The 21,856-nt window shown below is 36.4% G+C and overlaps 1 protein-coding gene across 13 annotated transcripts in view; it reads left to right on the forward strand.

Annotated features, from left to right (window-relative positions):
* Positions 1-14,393, forward strand: part of MECOM (MDS1 and EVI1 complex locus) — a 575,095-nt gene extending 560,702 nt beyond the window's left edge. For 7 of the 13 annotated variants that reach the window (XM_017501991.2, XM_017501990.2, XM_017501992.2 and 4 more), the window contains 5 exons: positions 1,729-1,898; positions 4,187-4,331; positions 7,044-7,280; positions 8,083-8,266; positions 12,852-14,375. In XM_017501991.2, the coding sequence (XP_017357480.1) occupies positions 1,729-1,898; positions 4,187-4,331; positions 7,044-7,280; positions 8,083-8,266; positions 12,852-12,986 (871 nt within the window). In that variant the 3' untranslated portion in view covers positions 12,987-14,375. Of the gene's footprint in view, positions 1-1,728; positions 1,899-4,186; positions 4,332-7,043; positions 7,281-8,082; positions 8,267-12,851 lie in introns of all 13 variants that reach the window. The other 6 variants (XM_017501989.2, XM_017501995.2, XM_017501998.2 and 3 more) reach the window with 2 other exon arrangements.
* The last annotated feature ends 7,463 nt before the right edge of the window (positions 14,394-21,856 follow it).

Raw genomic sequence — 21,856 nt, forward strand, 5'->3', positions numbered from 1 at the left:
AAAAGTGTTTCATGGGAGTATGTTTACTCTAACAGGGTTTTCTAGGTTATTCTGCTAAGCACAGAATAAATTGTGCTAAATATAGCATAGTTCTCATTGCAGTGGGCGTTGGAGGTAAACAGTTATTGCAGAGAAGGTCATAACTTTATGTGCATTAAAAAAATACCAGAGGCTAAACTATTACAACTACCATAATGTGGGGTTTCACACATTTTTTATTAATATTGTAAGTGAGGAAAGTTGAAGAAACTTATGATGCCAGAACCGTTTTTTAAGAGGGAAAAATTAAATCAGGACTTGTGTTGGCTTATTGATACTATGCCAAAGTAACTAGTTGAACAGATTATTTTTCCTACCGAACTGACTAGACTTCTGGCATCATGTAAGGACAGCCACAGAAGCCCAAGAACTCTAGTGAAATGGGATGATTTCTGCTTTAGAGATCTTGAACCACAAACTCTGCATTCAGAAGTGGGAGGAGAAGGGCCCTTCACACATGGAAGGATGAGTTAAGAATTTATGTCCTCTAAGATTCAAGTTTTCATTTAAAAGTCATTTGGCTCAAGACTGTAATCCCAGCACTTTGGGACGCTGACGTGGGTGGATCACTTGAGGTCAGGAGTTCGAGACCAGCCTGGCCAACATGGTGAGACCCTGTCTCTACAAAAATACAAAAATTAGCCAGGCATGGTGGCATGTGCCTGTAATCCCAGCTACATGGGAGAATGAGGCAGGAGAATCGCTTGAACCCATGAGGCAGTGGTTCTAGTGAGCCAAGATCATGCCCCTGAAAATGACAGAGGACAATAACCTTATCAATTACAAAACCCCTTTTCTTCTTCACTGATGACAGCTGGGGGAAGGGGGTCTTACATTTTTATATTTTCATTTTAAAATATTTTTAAAGTTTCCTTTTAATGATTTTTTTTAATCACATGGAAGACAGAAACAATTAACCAACCAATAATAAGTGCTTTCATGAAAAACTAACCTGGTTCAAAACTGCTACAGACTCTTTCAGAAAAAGGGAAATGAAAAATAGGGGGAAATAGAGAGATAAATGGAAGACTTTTGCTTTTATTTCAACAAGAGAACTTAGTGGCATTATTATTTTCTTTTGTAATAGTTTAAAGATTAATAGAGGAAAGGCTTTTGGAGCTCCTAATCACTGCAGGTTATGGTAGCTGATTCTTTGGTATCACACTCAGTTAGTCACATTGTCTTAGTTTCAAAAACCTAGAATTTCCATTGCTATTTTGAAACTGATAAAGAAATTTTCTTTAGGATTAGCAATTTCCTAAGAATTATAATTTTGAATTAAAAAGTGATATTTTTATTGTATTTGAAAACTGTATGAATGTTTGATGTTTGTTTACAAAAAATTTAATAGTATTGTCCTAAGCAGATGATGAAACAATGCTACTGTTCCCTGAGGTGCTTTATTTTATGTGGTTTACTTAAAATATCGGTACCAATTACTGTAATGATTTTGGGAGCAACCAAATCACCAATATTTTATTATGGTTTTTGATAAAGTCATAGAAGTCTTTAAAGCAATTCTGTTGGAATTGAAATCTTAACTGTGTGAATAGCATTCTCCTTGCACCTTTTCTTTAAACTGTTGTTTTCTTTAAAATGAGCGGTGATGATTTTTGATAGCTGGCTAACTAGTCTTGAGAGATACCTTTTAATGTGCTTGCAAATATTTTCTCTTTGCTTATTTTTCAGATGCAAATACTGTGACAGATCATTTAGTATATCTTCTAACTTGCAGAGGCATGTTCGCAACATTCACAATAAAGAGAAGCCATTTAAGTGTCACTTATGTGATAGGTGTTTTGGTCAACAAACCAATTTAGACAGACACCTAAAGAAACATGAGAATGGGAACATGTCTGGTACGTAATAAATTGTGTTACAAGGCAAAGATGATTTCTTTTTCCACTTTAAAAGATAATAAGATAATGTGATCTTTCTTCTTTTTTTCCACTTTTGACGCCAAAATCAAACCTTACTGTAAAAATACCCAGCAAGTTCCTGTTGAGATTTTAGAATCATGTGAACAATGTGATCATTGATTAATTTATAATTCAGCGGCCTTATTTGGATTACGTTTTTATCTTCCTGAATTCATGTTAACGGGAAATATTAAGCAAAGAGGACGATGACCTAAACTCACAGGAGACTTATGAAACAAGATTCCCTAAATTGCAAGGGACAGTCTTTTCACCTGTTGGCACAGAATGTGGCCCCTGGGCATGGCAGAATTTTTAGGGTGGCAGCCCCAGAATGTCACTTTCTGAATATTAATTTAGAAAGCATAGCTGCTTTTGTAGTAGGCCTGCAGTTCAGAGAACCTCTCTTGGTAATTTTTAAGACTGGGAATATTTGAGACTGTTGACATCATCAGAGCAACTCATAGCAAATGATAGTGATGCTTTATTTTTGTCACACAGTCTGATATAAAATTAAGTTAAAAGTAACTGCCATAAAACTAGCCTTTTCTTAATTGGGACTTTGCCAGCACATATTTAGCAGAAGGGATTGTAGGTTTTCTAGTCTTTGGCTTCTAATAGTTAGATAATGTCATTAACTAACATTTGCCAGCTGGCATATGTGTGCAGAGCCAACCTGTGCAGTCACACTTTGTCTCCAGAGAACGAAGGTTATGCTTTGGGAGTAGGGGAGAACAGATATGGAGTTCAGGAAAAGAGATTTAAGAACAGAAAAAAGTTGGATTAATACAGACTAGTAGTCTTTATTTAAGGAATTTATTATTAATCATTCTTCTACTATGAAAGCACATAGTTTATGATCTTGTCTGATTACTACTCAGAAGTATATACTGTTCATCTTCTTCAAAACAATTTAATGATTGTAGTATTAAAATATTAGATTTTAGGTACGCACAGAAGTATAATCCAATATGCAAAACTGGCCACACCGTCCAACTGGGTGCACCCTTATAGCATACAACTATAATTTTCTTATCAAAGTTATTTTAGAGAAAAAAGTTAAAAATGTAACATGTCAAAGTTAATACTTGTTGACCTAGATTATAACCTCTTTTAGCTGAGGGGATGTTCTAACCTCTGGTTTTTGTCATATAGACTATTGTGATGAACTATTAAATTATAGACACTTTGTGGGCAAGATAAACAACAGAAGCTAATGTTGGTGTAAAGCTCAACCACGTATAAAGTACTTATAGTTGTTTAAGTTTACGTAAGCTTAATGCCAATCCTGTGATACAGGTATTGTAAGTCTTGTCTTTCATAGACGAGGAAGCTGAAGATCATCCTGTAATCAGCAGATCTAATATTGCCCTTTAAAAAAAAATAAATCATTTTCTGAGATGGAGTCTCACTCTTGTCACCCAGGCTGCAGTACAGTGGCACAATGTCGGCTCACCGCAACCTCCGCCTCCCAGGTTCAACCAGTTCTCCTGCCTCAGCCTCCTGAGTAGCTGGGGTTACAGGCACCCGCCACCATGCCTGGCTAATTTTTGTTCTTTTAGTAGAGATGGAGTTTTGCCATATTGGCCAGGCTAGTCTCAAACTCCTGATCTCAGGTGATCCGCCCACCTTTGCCTCTCAAAATGCTGGGATTACAGGCGTGACCCATCACGCCCGGCCCTATTGTCTTAATACTGTACCAGCCCCTGAACTAGAGTGTTCTGAGTCAACCCACAGCTTCGCCCAGCAAACCAGGATGTAGAATTTTCAGTGTGCCTTTAATCTGTATTTTTGTTTTATGCTTTAGCACAGCAGCAGCAAAAAACAAAACAAGACAAAACATATTGACTGCAACCAAGACTTCATATACAGTGTCTTATGGCAGAATCTATTTAAGACTTGTTTATAATTTGTCTCACCTTAAATTCTCATTATATGAATACAAACGTTACCATGTCACAATAGAGGTAAGGAAAAACTAGTGAGAGAAGCGACTTCTTTGTGAGACTGTACTTCATGATTTCAATGGTTCAATATATTCCCAAAGGACTGTCATGAGCATGTGTATTATGATAAACTGGGGAGACATTGACCTCCTAAAGTTAATATTATTAATATTCACAGGGCAGGTTTTAAGAAACAACACTGATCAATTCATAAGGAGTGCGTTTCCAAATAAGTTACTAGATAAACAGTAATCATTGTCATAAAAGACTTTCTGCTCCACACAGGTACAGCAACATCGTCGCCTCATTCTGAACTGGAAAGTACAGGTGCGATTCTGGATGACAAAGAAGATGCTTACTTTACAGAAATTCGAAATTTCATTGGGAATAGCAACCACGGCGGCCAGTCTCCCAGGAATGTGGAAGAGAGGTAAAGCTGTTTTTTAACTTTTTAGACTCTGTGATGACTGAAGTGAACATGTTTTCAAATATATTTGCTGTGCTCACTTTTGTGGCACTACTACTACTTCAGTCACCAATGCTGGTATATATTTAGTACATACTAAATACCACATGTGCTTCCAAGCATTTTACATCTATTAATTAATTTACTTTCATGATAACCTGTGAGATCGCCACTGTAATTTTAGCAGTGATGGAATGGAGACATTGAAGCTTAAACCATTGTGTCAGAGGTCACATAAGTAATCAATGGGATTCAACCTGAGCTCTCTGGTTCCAGAGCCCATAATTTTACCAGCATTTAGCTATTTGATAGCTAAATAGAATCTGTTAACAAAATTTTGAGGTAGAAGAGAAAGCCATTGCAGGAATTCAGTTGAATCACTGATCAATAGATTATATTGATCAATACTATTATATATCATAAATTATATATATTACAGATAATATGTAATTCTACATATATATGCATACATATATTACACATATTATGTATACATTTATATATGAAATACCCATGGAGTTTCCCCCAAATAACTTTTACATAGAAACTTTTTTAGTCTTCTTAAGATTCTATTGCTATTTTATGTCCTCTTCAGTGACTACACATTTAATTCTGGTCTGTTTGTTTCAGTGGATATGGCCAGCCTTATTTTTAGTGACCTGATGCACTGGCTCCCTTTTGTCATCATCAACACTGAGCGTGAATAGCTTAATTCATTTTTAAAAAAGCTTTTAATGCTGTTAATGATAATACCTAACACTTACCCAGCACTTCACCTTGCGTATGAAGTTAATAAAGACTATTTCACCAAAACTACTGGATTTAATTTTTCTTATCTGTAAACTATAATTAATTATCTATCGTTGAGAAGTAGACTTTTCTGAACATAACTATACAGTGACTTACTAAATCAAGATGCTACATTGTAAATTATAAAATAACATGAAATTGGTTAAAAGTTCCAATATTTTCCATCATACAAGTATTATTGAGTTAGTGTCCTCTGTTTTTGATGTTATTAAAAGTCAAAATTAATTATGTAATTTCTTCAAGGCAAGCTTCAAATAAGCATTTTTTACTAAAATAACATAAAAATATATGACCACTTCTGTTCTTCAACTTGTATAAAATGTATCTAAGAAAAACAAGAAAAAGACCCTTCCAGTCTCTGAGAAGTCTGATAAGTACACCAGTGTGCAGTTGGATATATCTTTCCCTTTCTTTGATCGTGTGTGCGTGTGTGTGTGTGTGTGTGTGTGTGTGTGTATCTGTCTGTCTGTCTGTGAAAGGGAGAGAGGAAGCAGATGATCATAAGGACAAGGTAGTAAGAACAAGCAAGAAACAGTAACAACCTGACACTTTGATAATAATATTTACATGATGCAAATAAGAGCTATTGAACAAAACACACCAGTTGGGCTCTGAGATACCTATTCAGATTTTCTAGCCTTTAATTGGCGATTTGTGAGCCTGTATAGCTGTAACATCTGGCTTCAACATGTCTAAACAGCAAAGAAGTAAGAAGGTTGAGTCATCTAAGTTTTTCTCCCGAACTCCTATCAGGCTACTTTTGATGAATAATTTATTCCCTGTAAATTGCCACATTTGAAAGCTAAATTAACAAATAGATTTTCTTAATTATGTTGGCTTTTGTTACTTTTGATTTTCATCCGTACACTCTTTTGTTCTTTTACCTTTTCTTTCATTTTTTTTAAATAAAAATTTTAATCCACTCACGCAAGCAAGTTGACAGTATATTTGGAAACTAACTTATGTCTGTGCAAAAGATGTTTTCACCATTCTTTGATAAAAGAGATTAAGAGATTGTTTGTATTGAAAGTTTAATAATGATACAACTTTTTCTGGTCCAATGGATTTTTACTATGTGTTTTTGTCAAATCCAAGCTTATTTTATTAATTTTTTAATCCTAGGATGTCTGAACATTAAATTATACTCATTTTTGTTATGTGAAAAGGTGATGGGGGTACACTATTGATAACTGAACTTTTTTCACCCTGGTGTTTTCCTGAGAAAGAAGGAACTATTTCACATTCTGACTGTAAAAAATAATTTGAAAATAGTACAAATAAGTGAGCTCTCAACTCCTTCTAGATTTGGGTAGAGTGGCCAGGTGGAATATACCACAGTCTTCTAGCATCAGTAAATATCAGTTGTTATTGGCAACTACTTTAACATTGTCTTTGAACTTTTAGATTCACTTTAGCATGTGTATTGAAGCTATTGCCCATGAGTAATCTGAGTTTCCCAGAAATCTATTATTTTAAATGGGGGGTACTTAAATGGCAATTAGGTAAATTGAGCAGAGAACATATTTATGTGCCTTTTTATGTGATATATATAGCAATATCAATTATCAAGCAAAGTCTGATAAGAAATAGGAGACTGAGATTGTTTTTCTGGTCTGCCAGAGGCTTTATTTATAATCTGAGCAATCATACAATTATTTTTTTCTTTATCTTCCCATTTGTGAAATCACATCATTTTTCCATGGTTGACAGAGAGCATAAACAACAAAAATTTCCTCTGTTAAGTGTTGAAAATCTAAACTGTTGTTGGGAAGACATAATAAAGAAACAAATCACAGTTTCAATAATGAAACCAACAATTGGACGTTGTTTTTTTTTTTAATTTTAATTTTCTTATGCTTTTGAAAGAATGAATGGCAGTCACTTTAAGGATGAAAAGGTTTTGGTGACTGGTCAAAATTCAGACTTACTGGATGATGAAGAAGTTGAAGATGAGGTGTTGTTAGATGAGGAGGACGAGGATAATGATATTACTGGAAAAACAGGAAAGGAACCAGTGGCAAGTAATTTACATGAAGGAAACCCCGAGGATGACTATGAAGACACCAGTGCCCTGGAGATGAGTTGCAAGACATCCCCAGTGAGGTGAGTACCTCGGGTGACTTTGGAAACTAAGCAAGAGTAGATCCACATACGGTTGCAGCTCCTCCTGTGATAAGCAATTTGTGAGTAATAAATCATAAAATTAAATTTGAATTAGGCATACTCAGTGGATCAGTTTTAAATAGATGAAAATAAAGTGGCCATCAACACAACCCACAGGCATATAAATGCATCAGGCTTTGTGCAACTCCGAGTAACCTAAGGTGGGAAAGATAAAGTGAAAATTACATAAGTACACAATCATTTATTGTTAGACTCTATTTGTAAAACTCGAATAGAGATTTTGACATTATCTAATTTATGTAATAATCTGGTATGATCATCAGTTAAATATAATTGAGATAAATTTCACTTCATGAGATATACATGTGATCTATAGAGATGATAACTTTTTAAATGAAAAGAACCCAACGGTTAAATTGATGGAACTATTATATTTTCATGACGGACATTGACTAAATAGTGCCATAACTAGCTTTACTTTAAATGGAAATTATGAACATGTGAATTCAGTCTCTGTACATTTCTGACTAATGTATCATTGATTTTAACTCTTTATCTCTAATGTGCTTGGCTTAGTTACTAAAAATCTTAACAGAAATATATTTTAAGATATGATATTTGTAAATAATTTTAAAAACCCAATAATTGATGCATGCTACGTTACCCTGCAGATACAATATGAAGTTTGTTGGTTGTGTGGATAGATTCAAATGAAAGTGATTTGATTAGATGACAAACTGAAAAAAAAAAAACTTCTGTGTTTTTCATTGATTCATTTTAGGTATAAAGAGGAAGAATATAAAAGTGGACTTTCTGCTCTAGATCATATAAGGCACTTCACAGATAGCCTCAAAATGAGGAAAATGGAAGATAATCAATATTCTGAAGCTGAGCTGTCTTCTTTTAGTACTTCCCATGTGCCAGAGGAACTTAAGCAACCGTTACACAGAAAGTCCAAATCACAGGTACAGAATTTCCTGTAGTACAGCATCATGGTTACATTACTCATGAAATGTACATTTTCTTAGATTACCAAAAGGCAAGTATCCTGTCTTCGAAATATTCTAGAGTCCAAACGGGGTCAGAAGCTTTTCTAAAAATGTTCATCTCTTTACGGTATTTATGACTGAATCCAAAACAGTTAACCAAGAAAGCAATTAATTTGGCTGCATTCTGCATAGAAATTTTATGACAAAACCTGTTCTACATTCATCTTTCCTTGACTTTCTAATTCCCTTCCTTCTGTACAACTAGTCCACAATGTTTGCAAATATTTATGTATTGCCTCAGAATCATTTTCCATGTCTGTAGTTTTGTAGGGTAATCGTGTTTTTCAAATTCTTCTGAAAAGCGAATTTTATTTTTTTGTCCCCTTCTATGTCTAGTAAATTGTTATGTATAATTAATTACTGAGTCATCTCATATTGTAATTTAATAGTAAAATGAGGATCAGAAATGAAGTGAGTTGCCAAAGGTCTACACCAGCTTATTGGCAGATTTGGAAATACAACCTGTCAATTTTAAATTCATGAATGAATGAGTGACTGAATGGTACTTAAATTCATTAGGTTCTATGGCATTGTGTCAGCACTATGATACCTAACTATAAATCAATTTAAGGATCCATAGTGATTAAAAGAGCCTCAGTGTTTTTGTTACAAAATAAAGGAAATTAGTACTTTTTGTTTAACATCCATACCCAACCAGATTGTTCATTCAGGTCAATTAAAAGTAAAGAAACTTCATATTACCATATTTATTGGGCACTGTGGTCTAACTGCTTGATCCATTAGTTTATTTTGTAGAGGGCCTGACCTGCAATGTGACCATATTAGCCTGTACATTTGGAAATGATTTTCTATTTGGGTAAGACGTTCTGGGTTGGTCTTAACAGCAAATATAGTAATATCCCAAGGAAGGAGGATTGCATCAATGGAATAATACAAATCATTAAATAATATTCCATTTAGTAAAATGTTCTGAGATATTATGTATGGTAATAGGCAAAATAAATGTTCTTTCTCAATTGAAGTCAAAGTAGCCAGTGTCTACAGAGGCTCCTAAAGCCTACCTCCGTGAACTTGAGAACATCACTTAAAGACTATAGGTACCATTTCCTCATTGTAAAGAGGGTAAGTGAATTTTTATTGAATGGGGATAAAAATAAAGTTTTCAGTTTTTAACATTAAAAATTAACTAGAGTAGACATCTCATTTTTACTAAGAGACATCCATAAGAGGTGGCTAGCATTTTTTTTTAAACACTTGATTTCCCATTCTTCTATGCTTGTTGATTAGAGATAACTGGAGTATCTAGGCTTTTGTTTTTTTGTTGTTATTTGTTTGTTCGTTTGTTTGTTTTTGAGACAGGGTCTCACTCAGCTGCTAAGACTGGAGTGCAGTGGTGCAATCACAGCTCACTACAGTCTCGACTTGCTGGACTCAAGCGATCTTCCAGCCTCAGCCATCTGAATAGCCAGGACTATGGATAGGCACCACTATGCCAGGCTAATTTTCAATTTTGTATAGAAATGGAGTTTCACTGTGTTGCCCAGCCTGGTCTCAAATTCCTGAGCTCAAGCAATCCCCCTACTTCAGGTTCCCAAAGTACTGGAATTTGTATAGATGTGACCCATTGCGCCTAACCATGTTTTTTTCTTTGTAAATTTCTTTCAATTAGTCCACCAGAAATGCTTTTCATTCACTGTAAGATATAATACCTAAAAACTCCAGAAACTGTCAGAAGTGATAGGAAGCAAAAGGGCCTGAAAACCTAGAGATAAAGGATATAATTATAATACAATTTAGTACGAGAATTTTTACATAAAATCTCTGCCCAGCTGGGCTGTTACCATTATAAAAAAATACTAGCAGTTTGCAACCCTAAGTCATATTTTTCTGGTTACTTGATCACATTATGTAGATTAGTTTGAAAATGGTCAGGTCTTTTTGCAAATTCACTTTATTTCATAATGCCATTCATTCATTCATGCATTCATTCATTAACTACCAGTTATATGCTAGGTACTGATCCTTATATATGAAAATGTTCATTTCCTTTGATTAAAAGGCAGATATGCTGTTTTGCCATTTTCTAGAATCTAAAGGCTCAGATGCTTTAGTCAAAGCATTCATATATTTTTTCTGTCTGTAATTTTTATAGTGATTGAATTGAAAATAGTTGAGCAGTACAGTAGTAGCTGCATTTTGCACGGGCTCTTCCTCAAGAAACTCTATCCTGTAAAAATTAATTTCATGATAATAGGTACTATTTATGTATTATTACCTCAGTCAGACACCCTGAGCTAAACGCTTTCTGTAAGTTAGTGCATGTGATTCCTTCACGACTCTTGGAGGCGAGTACTGTTATTACTATCATCTGTTTTATAGGAGGACAGTCAAGTTTAAAAGGGAGTGTCAATTAGTTCAACCACTGTGGAAGACAGTGTGGCGATTCCTCAAGGATCTAGAAATAGAAATTCCATTTGACCCAGCAATCCCATTACTGGGTATATATCCAAAGGATTATAAATCATTCTACTATAAGGACACATGCACATGAATGTTCATTGCTGCACAGCTTACAATAGCAAAGACCTGGAACCAACCCAAATGCCCATCGATGGACACGGAAAATGTGGCACATATACACCATGGAATATTATGCACCCATCAAAAACAATGAGTTCGTGTCCTTTGTAGGGACATGGATGAACCTGGAAACCATCATTCTCAGCAAACTGACACAAGAACAGAAAATCAAACACCGCATGTTCTCGCTCATAGGCGGGTGTTGAACAATGAGAACACATGGACACAGGGAGGGGAGCATCACACACTGGGGTCTGTTGGGGGGAAATAGGGGAGGGACAGTGGGGGGTGGGGAGTTGGGGAGAGATAGCATGGGGAGAAATGCCAGATATAGGTGAAGGGGAGGAAGGCAGCAAATCACACTGCCATGTGTGTACCTATGCAGCGATCTTGCATGTTCTTCACATGTACCCCAAAACCTAAAGGGCAATAAAAAAAAAAAAGGAAAAAAAAGGTTAAGCAGCTTGCTCAAGGTCACACAGCTAGGTGAGTAGAAGCAGATTTAAAGCCAGGATTAAAACTTACAATTACAAAATTTTCTCTTTACTCCCTTTCATCTTCCCAAACATCAGAATTTGTTTTAACTCTTTCAGAATATTCTTTATCTTGTTCTCTAAAAGTAGGTACATAATCAGAATAGATAATTTAGGTTCAATGCTCACTTAGCCCACACTTTAAACTCTGCCAAAGATAAGAACTCTATATTATTTATTTTTAATTCCTTAGGGTCTAACACACAGCCTGGCATAGAGTAGATGCTTAAGAAATATTTGTTAAATGGATCATGGGATATTGCAGAGGTCCAAAAGGCAAATTGCATACATAAAAGTCAAATGTGTACATTTAGAGCGATGACCCAGCAAATCAAAATCAGCCTGCAAGGGCAGATTTTCTAACTGAATGCAGTGATTACGGAAGAAACCACAGACTGGCCACATGTCTCAGCATGACTCCCAGAGATGAAATTCTGCCTAACAACAGAGGCATTTTGTCTTTGTTTACAGACAGTGGAATGTCTTTGGCAGGACTTTAATGATTCCGCTTCAGCAGCATTTTGACAAGCAAGTTTAGCAATGGATGAGACCAACAATAGCAAATCAACAGTGAAAAGTTCACTCACAAGTCAAGACCAAACATTTCATTTGAATATTTTGCTTGGCAGTAAATGGGGGATTCTCTGAACAGTTATTTAAAATTTGACATGATAATAGGGAAGAAAGAGCAGTTCCTCACAGAGCACCTCTATGCACCTTCTGCTCAGCAGACACTAGAAAATAAGTTGATTAAAACATTTGTTGGGTCTTGTGTTTCGTTTTATTTTTTTGGTAGAGCTGATTTGATCCACCTCAACTTTTGGGTATCAGCACTGAGTATGTCAAGCATGAAGGGAAATTGGAGAAAAGACACTGGACTAAAAGTTGGGCAGAAATACACTTTAGTTATGCTTCTCCCACTATCTAATTGAGTGACTTTGGGCAAGTCACTCAAGCACCTTCAGTGCTTTTGGTTATAAAGTGTAGGAGTCAGGCTGTATCCTCTACGAGGCCACAACTCTGTCGAGGTAGGTCTATATCCTATTAATATTTGCAGTTCAGTCATAAGCACACAATAATATTTTTGATGAATTGAACATATGTAGTAGATGGATGGCTGTATTTATGGTTGGACAGGAGAATGACTCATTTTTCTCAGTGGAGACACACTATTTGCATTTTAGATAGGATAGTTAATTTTTTGTTTGGTAGGGTGTGTCACTTTTGGGGCCTCTAGGCACTAAAGGCCAACGGTAATCCCGTGTCATTTCTACGAATAAATATGCTATGCCTCCTTTGCCAAACACACCCATGAAGGATACCTCTATTCAGGGTCTCATCCCTTTCCATTTGCCACCAATATTCTTTGAACTAAAAGGGATGATTTTCAAATGCCATTTACTGAGTCTCTTTCCTTTTTACCCCAGGCATACGCTATGATGCTGTCATTGTCTGACAAGGAGTCCCTCCATTCTACATCCCACAGTTCTTCCAACGTGTGGCACAGTATGGCCAGGGCTGCGGCGGAATCCAGTGCTATCCAGTCCATAAGCCACGTATGACATTACCAAGGTTGACCACAGTGGGACCAAGTCCAACCGTAGCATGGCTCTTTCATATAGGACTATTTACAAGACTGCTGAGCAGAATGCCTTATAAACCTGCAGGGTCACTCATCTAAAGTCTAGTGACCTTAAACTGAATGATTTAAAAAAGAAAGAAAAAAGAAACTATTTATTCGCGATATTTTGTTTTGCACAGCAAAGGCAGCTGCTGACTTCTGGAAGATCAATCAGTGCGACTTAAAGTGATTCAATGGAAACAAAAAACTTGCTGGGCTGAAGGCATCTTCCAGTTTACCCCACCCTAGGGTATGGGTGGGTGAGAGGGGCAGTTGAGATGGCAGCATTGATACGAATGAACACTCCATAGAAACTGAATTCTTTTTTTGTACAAGATCACCTGACATGATTGGGAACAGTTGCTTTTAATTACAGATTTAATTTTTTTCTTCGTTAAAGTTTTATGTAATTTAACCCTTTGAAGACAGAAGTAGTTGGATGAAATGCACAGTCAATTATTATAGAAACTGATAACAGGGAGTTCTTGTTCCCCCTTTTGCCTTCTTAAGTACATTGTTTAAAACTAGGGAAAAAGGGTATGTGTATATTGTAAACTATGGATGTTCACACTCAAAGAGGTTAAGTCAGTGAAGTAACCTGTTCATCACCAGTACCACTGTACCACTAATAAATTGTTTGGCAAATCCTTGTAATAACATCTTAATTTTAGACAATCATGTCACTGTTTTTTAATGTTTATTTTTTTGTGTGTGTTGCGTGTATCATGTATTTATTTGTTGGCAAACTATTGTTTGTTGATTAAAATAGCACTGTTCCAGTCAGCCACTACTTTATGACGTCTGAGGCACACCCCTTTCTGAATTTCAAGGACCAAGGTGACCCGACCTGTGTATGAGTGCCAAATGGTGTTTGGCTTTTCTTAACATTCCTTTTTTTGTTGTTGTTTTGTTTTCCTTCTTAATGAACTAAATACGAATAGATGCAACTTAGTTTTTGTAATACTGAAATCGATTCAATTGTATAAACGATTATAATTTCTTTCATGGAAGCATGATTCTTCTGATTAAAAACTGTACTCCATATTTTATGCTGGTTGTCTGCAAGCTTGTGCGATGTTATGTTCATGTTAACCCTATTTGTAAAATGAAGTGTTCCCAACTTTATGTTAAAAGAGAGAAGTAAATAACAGACTGTATTCAGTTATCTTCCCCTTTATTGAGGAACCAGATTTTTTTTTTCTTTTTGTTTGTAATCTCATTTTGAAATAATCGGCAAGTTGAGGTACTTTCTTCAAATGCTTTGTACAATATAAACTGTTATGCCTTTCAGTGCATTACTATGGGAGGAGCAACTAAAAAATAAAGACTTACAAAAAGGAATATTTTTCCCCACTGTGTGGTATTTTCCCTTCATGCAATTTTACTTTCTGTTTGGGATCCAATGATTTAAATATATGATGGCTGGGATCTTGATGCCCTAACAGATATGTGAAATCCAGAGCATGTTTGTTTTGTTTTGAGATAGCATAAGTGATAGTTTTTGGGCAATAGTGAGTCTTGCTCATTGCTCTGAACTTTCCCCATGTGGTGCAGTCAGGGCTTAAGTGTGCCACTACCCAGTCCTCGTATCACTTCGTGTTCACAGTACCCATTTAAATCAGGACAAAGAGGGACTTACAGGTTTTCTGCGGATTGTATGTCAAAAGGAACTCAGATTCTTATTTTTGTTTTTCATTATGTGTTAACTGATTCACAAAGTGGGGGAAACCTTTGACGTTTCTATGCTCCTTTTAAGTTTTCGTCCACATGCAAAATATCCTTTGTTCATTGTTATAACCAGAGTGTAAACATGATTTGGTTTTTCTTTCTTTGCTCATGGCAAAAAAAAAAAAAAAAAAAAAAAAAAATCACTGCATAGTGCTACAAATCCTTCAAAATAATAATGTAGCCGTTCCCCAATATTCCATAATTTGATCTACTATAATTTCCTCCACCACTTTAATTTTGTTGAAGATTTTTCTGCTATTTGCTTGTCAGCAATTATATTTTAATTTCGAAGCACATAATTGTTTCTGTATGTTCATATACGTACATATAGAGTTGGATTGTGAGTAGTAGTGCTTACATAAGATAAATTCTCTGCTGTGGAAGCAATTATTATTATTATTATTATTATTATTTTGTTCTTTTAGCATAATACCAAATTGTTTTCGAATAGACTTATTCCAATTTGGGCTGATTGTAGAGGTTAAAAAGGCCTGAATAAGTTAGTATGACATGTAGAAATAGATCCAGACCAATGTTTTCATGCATTTGTTTATTCATTCTTAGCCACAGTATCAGATACATAGAGAATCTCCTTGCATCCTTTCAAAATGTGGGTATAATAAGAATGTAAAATATATGGCACGTTTATTGATTTTCTTTTACAGAAAGTATGCACAGGAAGTATTCCGAAAATGTGTTTAAATTATAAATCCATAAACTAAGGCAAATAAGAATTTAGTACTTGCTACATAAGAATGGCATATCTGAGAAGACAGAAATCTGGAATATGCAGTGCATTTTCCAGTGTTTTAAAGAATATAGTAGGCTGGGTGTGGTGGCTCATGCCTGTAATCCTAGCACTGTGGGAAGCTGAGGCAGGAGGATCACTTGAACCCAGAAGTTCCAGACCAGCCTGGGCAACATGGCCAAGCTCTGTCTCTATAAAAAATACAAAAATGAGCCAGGAGTGGTGGTGCAGACCTGTAGTTCCTGCTACTTCAGAGAGAGAGGCTGAGAGGTGGAAGGATCACTTGAAGCTGGGAGATCGAAGCTGCAGGAATGCACCACTGCACTTCAGCCTGGATGACAGAGCAAGACCCTGTCTTCATATATATATATATATATATATATATATATATATGAAGCAATTCAAGTGTCCCAGTGCAACTGGCCTCTTGTTAGGCTTTGGCCATGACCTTTCAGTTGTTGGCTAACACTTGGTTCCTCTGGATTCCAGAAAGGCATTCAAGCCTTACGTTTCTGCTTGTTTCCTCCATTTATTTAGCCTGTAGTCCTTCACCACATGGCCCTGGAGGGGGACAGTGAGATATAGTGGATATGATTTTGGGCTTGGAAGCTGAAGGCCTGGGTCTGAGTTCTGGCCCTGCCACTTTACTGAATTCAAGGTCTTGGGAAAGCCATATACATCCCATTCTACTTATGAAACAACAGTACCAACTGCTGTGCCTGCTAATCATTTGGTTTCTGTCAATGTCAACAATCAACACAAATTTTTGAAAACATTTGGTAAAAGCTCTATAAATACAAAGCATTTTATAATTTTCATGGTAAAGGTTAAAGGAATAGAAAATTGTGTGTATACATACTAAGTTAAGAGGAAGAATTTATGATACAACAGAAATCTAAACTTAGAAAAACTGGATATGGAAGTTTAGGGAAAAGTTAGATATTTCTTAAAAAAATGTAGGTTTAAAAAATAACACAAGCTGAACTTTTAAAAAATATGAGATGCCCAGAATTGTTGTCTTCCTTCCCTCCTTCCTTCCTTCCTTCCTTCCTTCCTTCCTTCCTTCCTTCCTTCCTTCCTTCTTCCTTCCTTCCTTCCTTCCTTCCCTCCCTCCCTCCTCCCTCCCTCCCTCCCTCCCTCCCTCCTTTCTTTCCTTTTTTTTTTTTTTTTTTGACAACCTGTCACCCAGGCTGGAGCACAGTGGTACAATCTCAGCTCATTGCAACCTCTGCTTCTCGGGTGTAATGGATTCTCTCATCTCAGCTTCTGGAGTAGCTGGGATTATAGGCACGCACGACCATGCAAGCTAATATTTTTTGTATTTTCAGTAAATATGGTTTTTCACTATGTTGGCCAGGCTGGTCTCAAACTCCTGGTCTCCAGTGGTTCCCCTGCCTCAGCATGAGCCAGCACTCCCAACCCTGTTTTTTTAATTGACAAATAAAAATTGTGCATATTTGTGGTATGTAACATGATATTTTGATATATGCATACATTGTGGAATGGCTAAAAAAGCTAATTAATATACGCATTAGCTCACATTTTGTGTGTGTGTGTGTGAGGAGAGCATGTATAATCTTTCCTCTTAACAATTTTCAAGTCTACAATATGTTGTTATTAATTATAGTCACCATGATGTATACTAGATCTCTTGACTTTTTTATTTTCAGGATAATTTTTGAGGACTCTCAAAAAAATTCAAGAAAAGGCAAGAAAACACATTCAAAGAATAGGCACATTTATAATTTCATTTTTAGATAATGACCATCTAGCAGTATTAATTTCTGTAAAGAATAAAGAAAATGATTTACTCATTTTTAAACTGCCTATTATGTTAATGTCATGATGGAAATGTGTGTATCCATTACCACAACTAACTTCACAATAGGCCTACAAGCTGACATTCTTATTCCTGTTTTATAGATGAGGAAAACTGAAGCACAGAAAGTTTAAGAACCTTACTCAGAGGAACCCAGCTGACTGCCTGGGAATCCAGGAGGGCTGGCCTCTTAGCCCGCATTTAGCTGAGAGTCTCAGACCTCCTGGTTCAGGCACAGCTGAAGAAAATCCAAAATGGAATATTCCAAAACTGAGGAAATGTGCACCCCTCTAACCCCCAGAGTGAGGCTGTCAGGATGCAAATATGCCCAGGAGACATTTAGGCGTCTGAGTCTTGGCTGTGAAGGGTTTGAAAGGTAAGCGCCAAGGACTGGTTCCCAGGCTTTCTAAATTGAGGTTATCTCAAGTCAAAACCAACAATACTAGTGCTTTTGAAAGATTCTAAATGTTTCCTTAATAAAAGCCTTAGTCATCTTGTTTGCAAATTTCTAGCAGGTGGCTTGAGTTTCCTCTTTAATTATTCTTTTTTAAAAAAACTTATCTAAAACCTACATTTTGAATTTAGTAACACAGAAAGACTAAGCTCTTTTTAAAATGATTAACAGACTCATCATGAGAGAAAGCAAGTGCAGCTAAGAAGTGTACTCATTTCATTCTCTCCAGGTTTAAAGAAACTGTTAATGAATGGAAGGAATGCAGAGAGAAGTGGGAAGAATGAAAGAAACTTACCAAACAGATTGGCCCCAGAAGCCCTGAAGAGACTTTAGTGAACTGGCCAGCTATTCCCCAGGAGAACTGGGTTAGTATTGAATTGTTCCTTATACTCTGCATAACAATTTGACAATACAAGAGGCTGTCCTTGGTGCAACATGTATTTCAAAAAAGAGAGAACCACCTCGCACCCATTAGAATGTAGGATGTCTAATATTTTTTTAAAAATCACTGGTGAGAGCATGGGGAAATTACAACCTTTGTGTATTGTTGGAGGGAATGTAAAATTTTGGGGCCACTATAGAGAATAGCACAGCCGTTCTTCAAAAAATTGTGATTCCACTTATGGGTATACTCTCAAAAGAATTAGAAACAGGGTCTTAAGAGATGCTTGTACTTCCATGTTCTTAGCAGCATTATTCACAGCAGTGAAAAAGTGGAAGCAATCCAAGTGTCCATCAATGGATAAATGGAGAAACAACATGTGGCCTGTACATACAATGAGATATTATTCAGCTTCAAAAATAAGGGAAATTCTGACACATGCTATAACACAGATAAACTTTGAGAACATCATGCTAAGTGAAATAAGCCAGTCACAAAAAGACAAAGATTGCCACCCGGCATGGTTGCTCATGCCTGTAATCCCAGTTCTTTGGAAACTGAGGCAGGTGGATCACTTGAAGTCAGGAATTCAAGACCAGTCTGACCAACATGGTGAAACCCCATCTCTACTAAAAATACAAAAATTAGCCAGGCGTGGTGGCACATACCTGTAATCCTAGCTACTCAGGAGGCTGAGGCAGGAGAATTGCTTGAACCCGAGAGGTGGAGGTTGCAGTGACCCGAGATTGTGCCATTGCACTCCAGCCTAGGCAACAGAGCAAGAATCTGTCTCAAAAAACAAAGCAAAATGACAAATAATGTAAGCTTGCACTTATGAGTTACCTAGAGTAGCCAGTTCATAGGAAAGAAAGCAGAATGGTGGTTGCCAGGGGCTGGGGGAGGTGGGGAATAGGAAGTTCTAAATGAATATAGAATTTCAGTTTTGCAAGATGAGTAGAGTTCTGGAGGTTGGCGGCACTACATCGTGGATGTGCTGATTACTATTGAACTGTATGTTTAAAATGTTAAGATGATAAAATAAATCTGTTACGTATGCTTTACCACGAATGAAAAAGAAAAATAATACAATCCCACTCTGTCTATATGGTTCTTTTAATCAAAAGAATTTAATTCTATTCAGCTCAGGGAGAGAAGCAAATTATCAGGTAGATGTAAAACAGCTTACACAGTCGAAGGGAAATCTGGAAAATCAGGCCTCAAACACAACCCAGAACCAGTGAGTAGGCAAAACCAAGAACCAGTAAGTAGCCTCAGGCTGCTGTCATCAAGATGCGTCAATTGTCATCATTTTCAGTCTTTTTTTTTTTTTTTTTTTTGTGTCCAGGTTTAAATTTTAGAAATAGAGTAAGAAATTGGCCTTGCTTGAGATCCTATGCCATCAAGAGCATCATTAATTCCCCCTGAAGATACCGGCAGGGAAGACTAGTTCCTGTACAGTAATATAGAAAGGCTCCTCACACACAAGTGGGAATAAGTTATGGATATCAAAAACAACAAATATCCATACCACCTTTATCATTGGAAAACTAACATATACAAGGGCCAATAATTTCAGGGCCAGGGACAGAATTTGTTAATGTCAAGGGTAGTGGGCTAACATGGGTAGCACATACAAAGTTAGAACTGCACCAGAAAGACCTATAATCCTAAAAGATTACAGTTCCCTAATTGTCTCAGAGAATTCTTGAAGAATTCTTCTTTTGTTTTGCTTTAAGTGCTGCAATTATTACTTTTACTGATGGCTCCACAAGACTCACAGTGAAATTGTAGCAAGTAGCCAAGTGTCACCCAGAATTAAAGCAGACTGATTCATAAACAGATTTGCAACTTCTTCGGGGGTGTATGCAAAACCATGGTCAGGTAGAAACTAAAGCTTTTGTCTAAATCAAAAGCGTTTAATAAGTCAGTGTCTAGAAAGGAGAACAGAAACCACTCTAAATATTTTAAGCAGACAGGGATTTAATGCAGAGGGTTGCATTCAAGGGCATTGGATGGACTAGAAGAACAAAAGGAAGAAAAAGATGTAAACCAGAGACCAGGAAATAAGTAAGTAAGGGCCCTACTGCCCATGGAGTTACAGGAGTGTGGCTGCTGTTCTGCGGCCTGGATGAGCCCTTATTGCGGTTGCTGGAACCACTGGTTGCCTTCACTTACCTGTCACTATTACTGATAAAGTCGCCCTCCCTCCTGCCTTCTCGCCTCCCTTGACTGCCTTCCATGGTACCTCACTGGAAGCCAGCTAGCAGGGGAGTGTGGGGAATGATTCAACTTGTCATGGCCCCTAAGATACAGTTGAATAGGGGAATGGTGCTGGTTACCAACAGGCTATATCTGGCATAGAACTGCCTAAACTGGACATACATACTAGGTTAGTGGAGAAAGCATCCAATAGCTCCCCATTGTTCTTCAAATGAATACCATCCATCGATGTGGCCTCCAGGGCACCCCAAGACCCAGATCGTGCCTACCTGTTTAGTCTCTCGCCACTTGCCTTTCTCAGATTTACTGGATTACTTTCAGTCACCAAATTCAATTTCACTTCCAAGGACTTTGCACAGCATATGTGTGAACTTGGAGCCCTCCTATCTCCCCGTCAATCCAGAATCCCACTCCTCCGATCATCCCCCATATTCCTACTTGGCTAAGTTAATTTATTCTTCAGATTTTAACTTACATGTTAGTCTTTCAGAGAAACGTTCCTTTATATCTTCTCACTTTCTCTCACCTATTAGTGTAAATTAACTAGACCGGTTATAATCTCTCATCAAACAATTTGCCACACATTCAATGCAAAGATTACAATTTGTAATTGTATACATATGTATTTGTTTATTATTTAATAACTCTATTCCTAATGTCTTAGGCTCCATAAATGAACTAACTATATCTACTTTGATCAATGCTGTTTCTCCAGTGACTATTCTATAAATATTATGGCACATTGTGGCTACTCTATAAATTTTGTTAAATAATGAATAAATAGATAAATTGTCTAAAAGGGCATATACCGAGCTATAATTCAGGATTATGTCTAGGGAGTACAGTGGGTAATTTTTTATATTACATATTTTGATTATTTTAATGTTTACAATAAGAATGAATTACTCTTGTTTTATTAAAAATATACTTCTTTTAATGAGCATAACTCATGATAAAGAGATTTTCAGTTCAGGAATTTATCCTAAAAAACTTGTTAGCATTGCATACTAAGATTTGCATATGTGGATGTTGATTAAAACATTGATAATAATAAAAAATTATTATCTACAAAGTAGTCAGCGATAGAGACTCAGTGAAGTAAACTATGTTGTCTGCATGTTTAAGTACACGAGTGGACAATCTCGACATGTTGTTAACTGAAGAAGCAGGTTGCAAATATCTGGAAGCTACATACTGTAACATTTTACTGGTTGGCAAGATTATGCCTGAATTTCATTTGCTTTATTCTTCTCACTTGTCTTCGTTTTTGCATTATCTAAAAGAACATGTGTTGCTTTTTAATAAGACAAGCATTATAAAAATAAACAAATGAATTATTTTAAATTAGATAAGGAAAGAGCAAATTAGGTAAAGAGAACAAAAAGAATCTTGTATGTGAGAGTGACAGGGGCCTTCTAATCATCCACTGTGAGGGTGGGATAAGCCCAGCCTGCTCACTA

Source organism: Cebus imitator, unplaced genomic scaffold (assembly GCF_001604975.1).
Source record: "Cebus imitator isolate Cc_AM_T3 unplaced genomic scaffold, Cebus_imitator-1.0 Scaffold287, whole genome shotgun sequence".
In the NCBI taxonomy this organism is placed as follows: Eukaryota; Metazoa; Chordata; class Mammalia; order Primates; family Cebidae; genus Cebus; species Cebus imitator.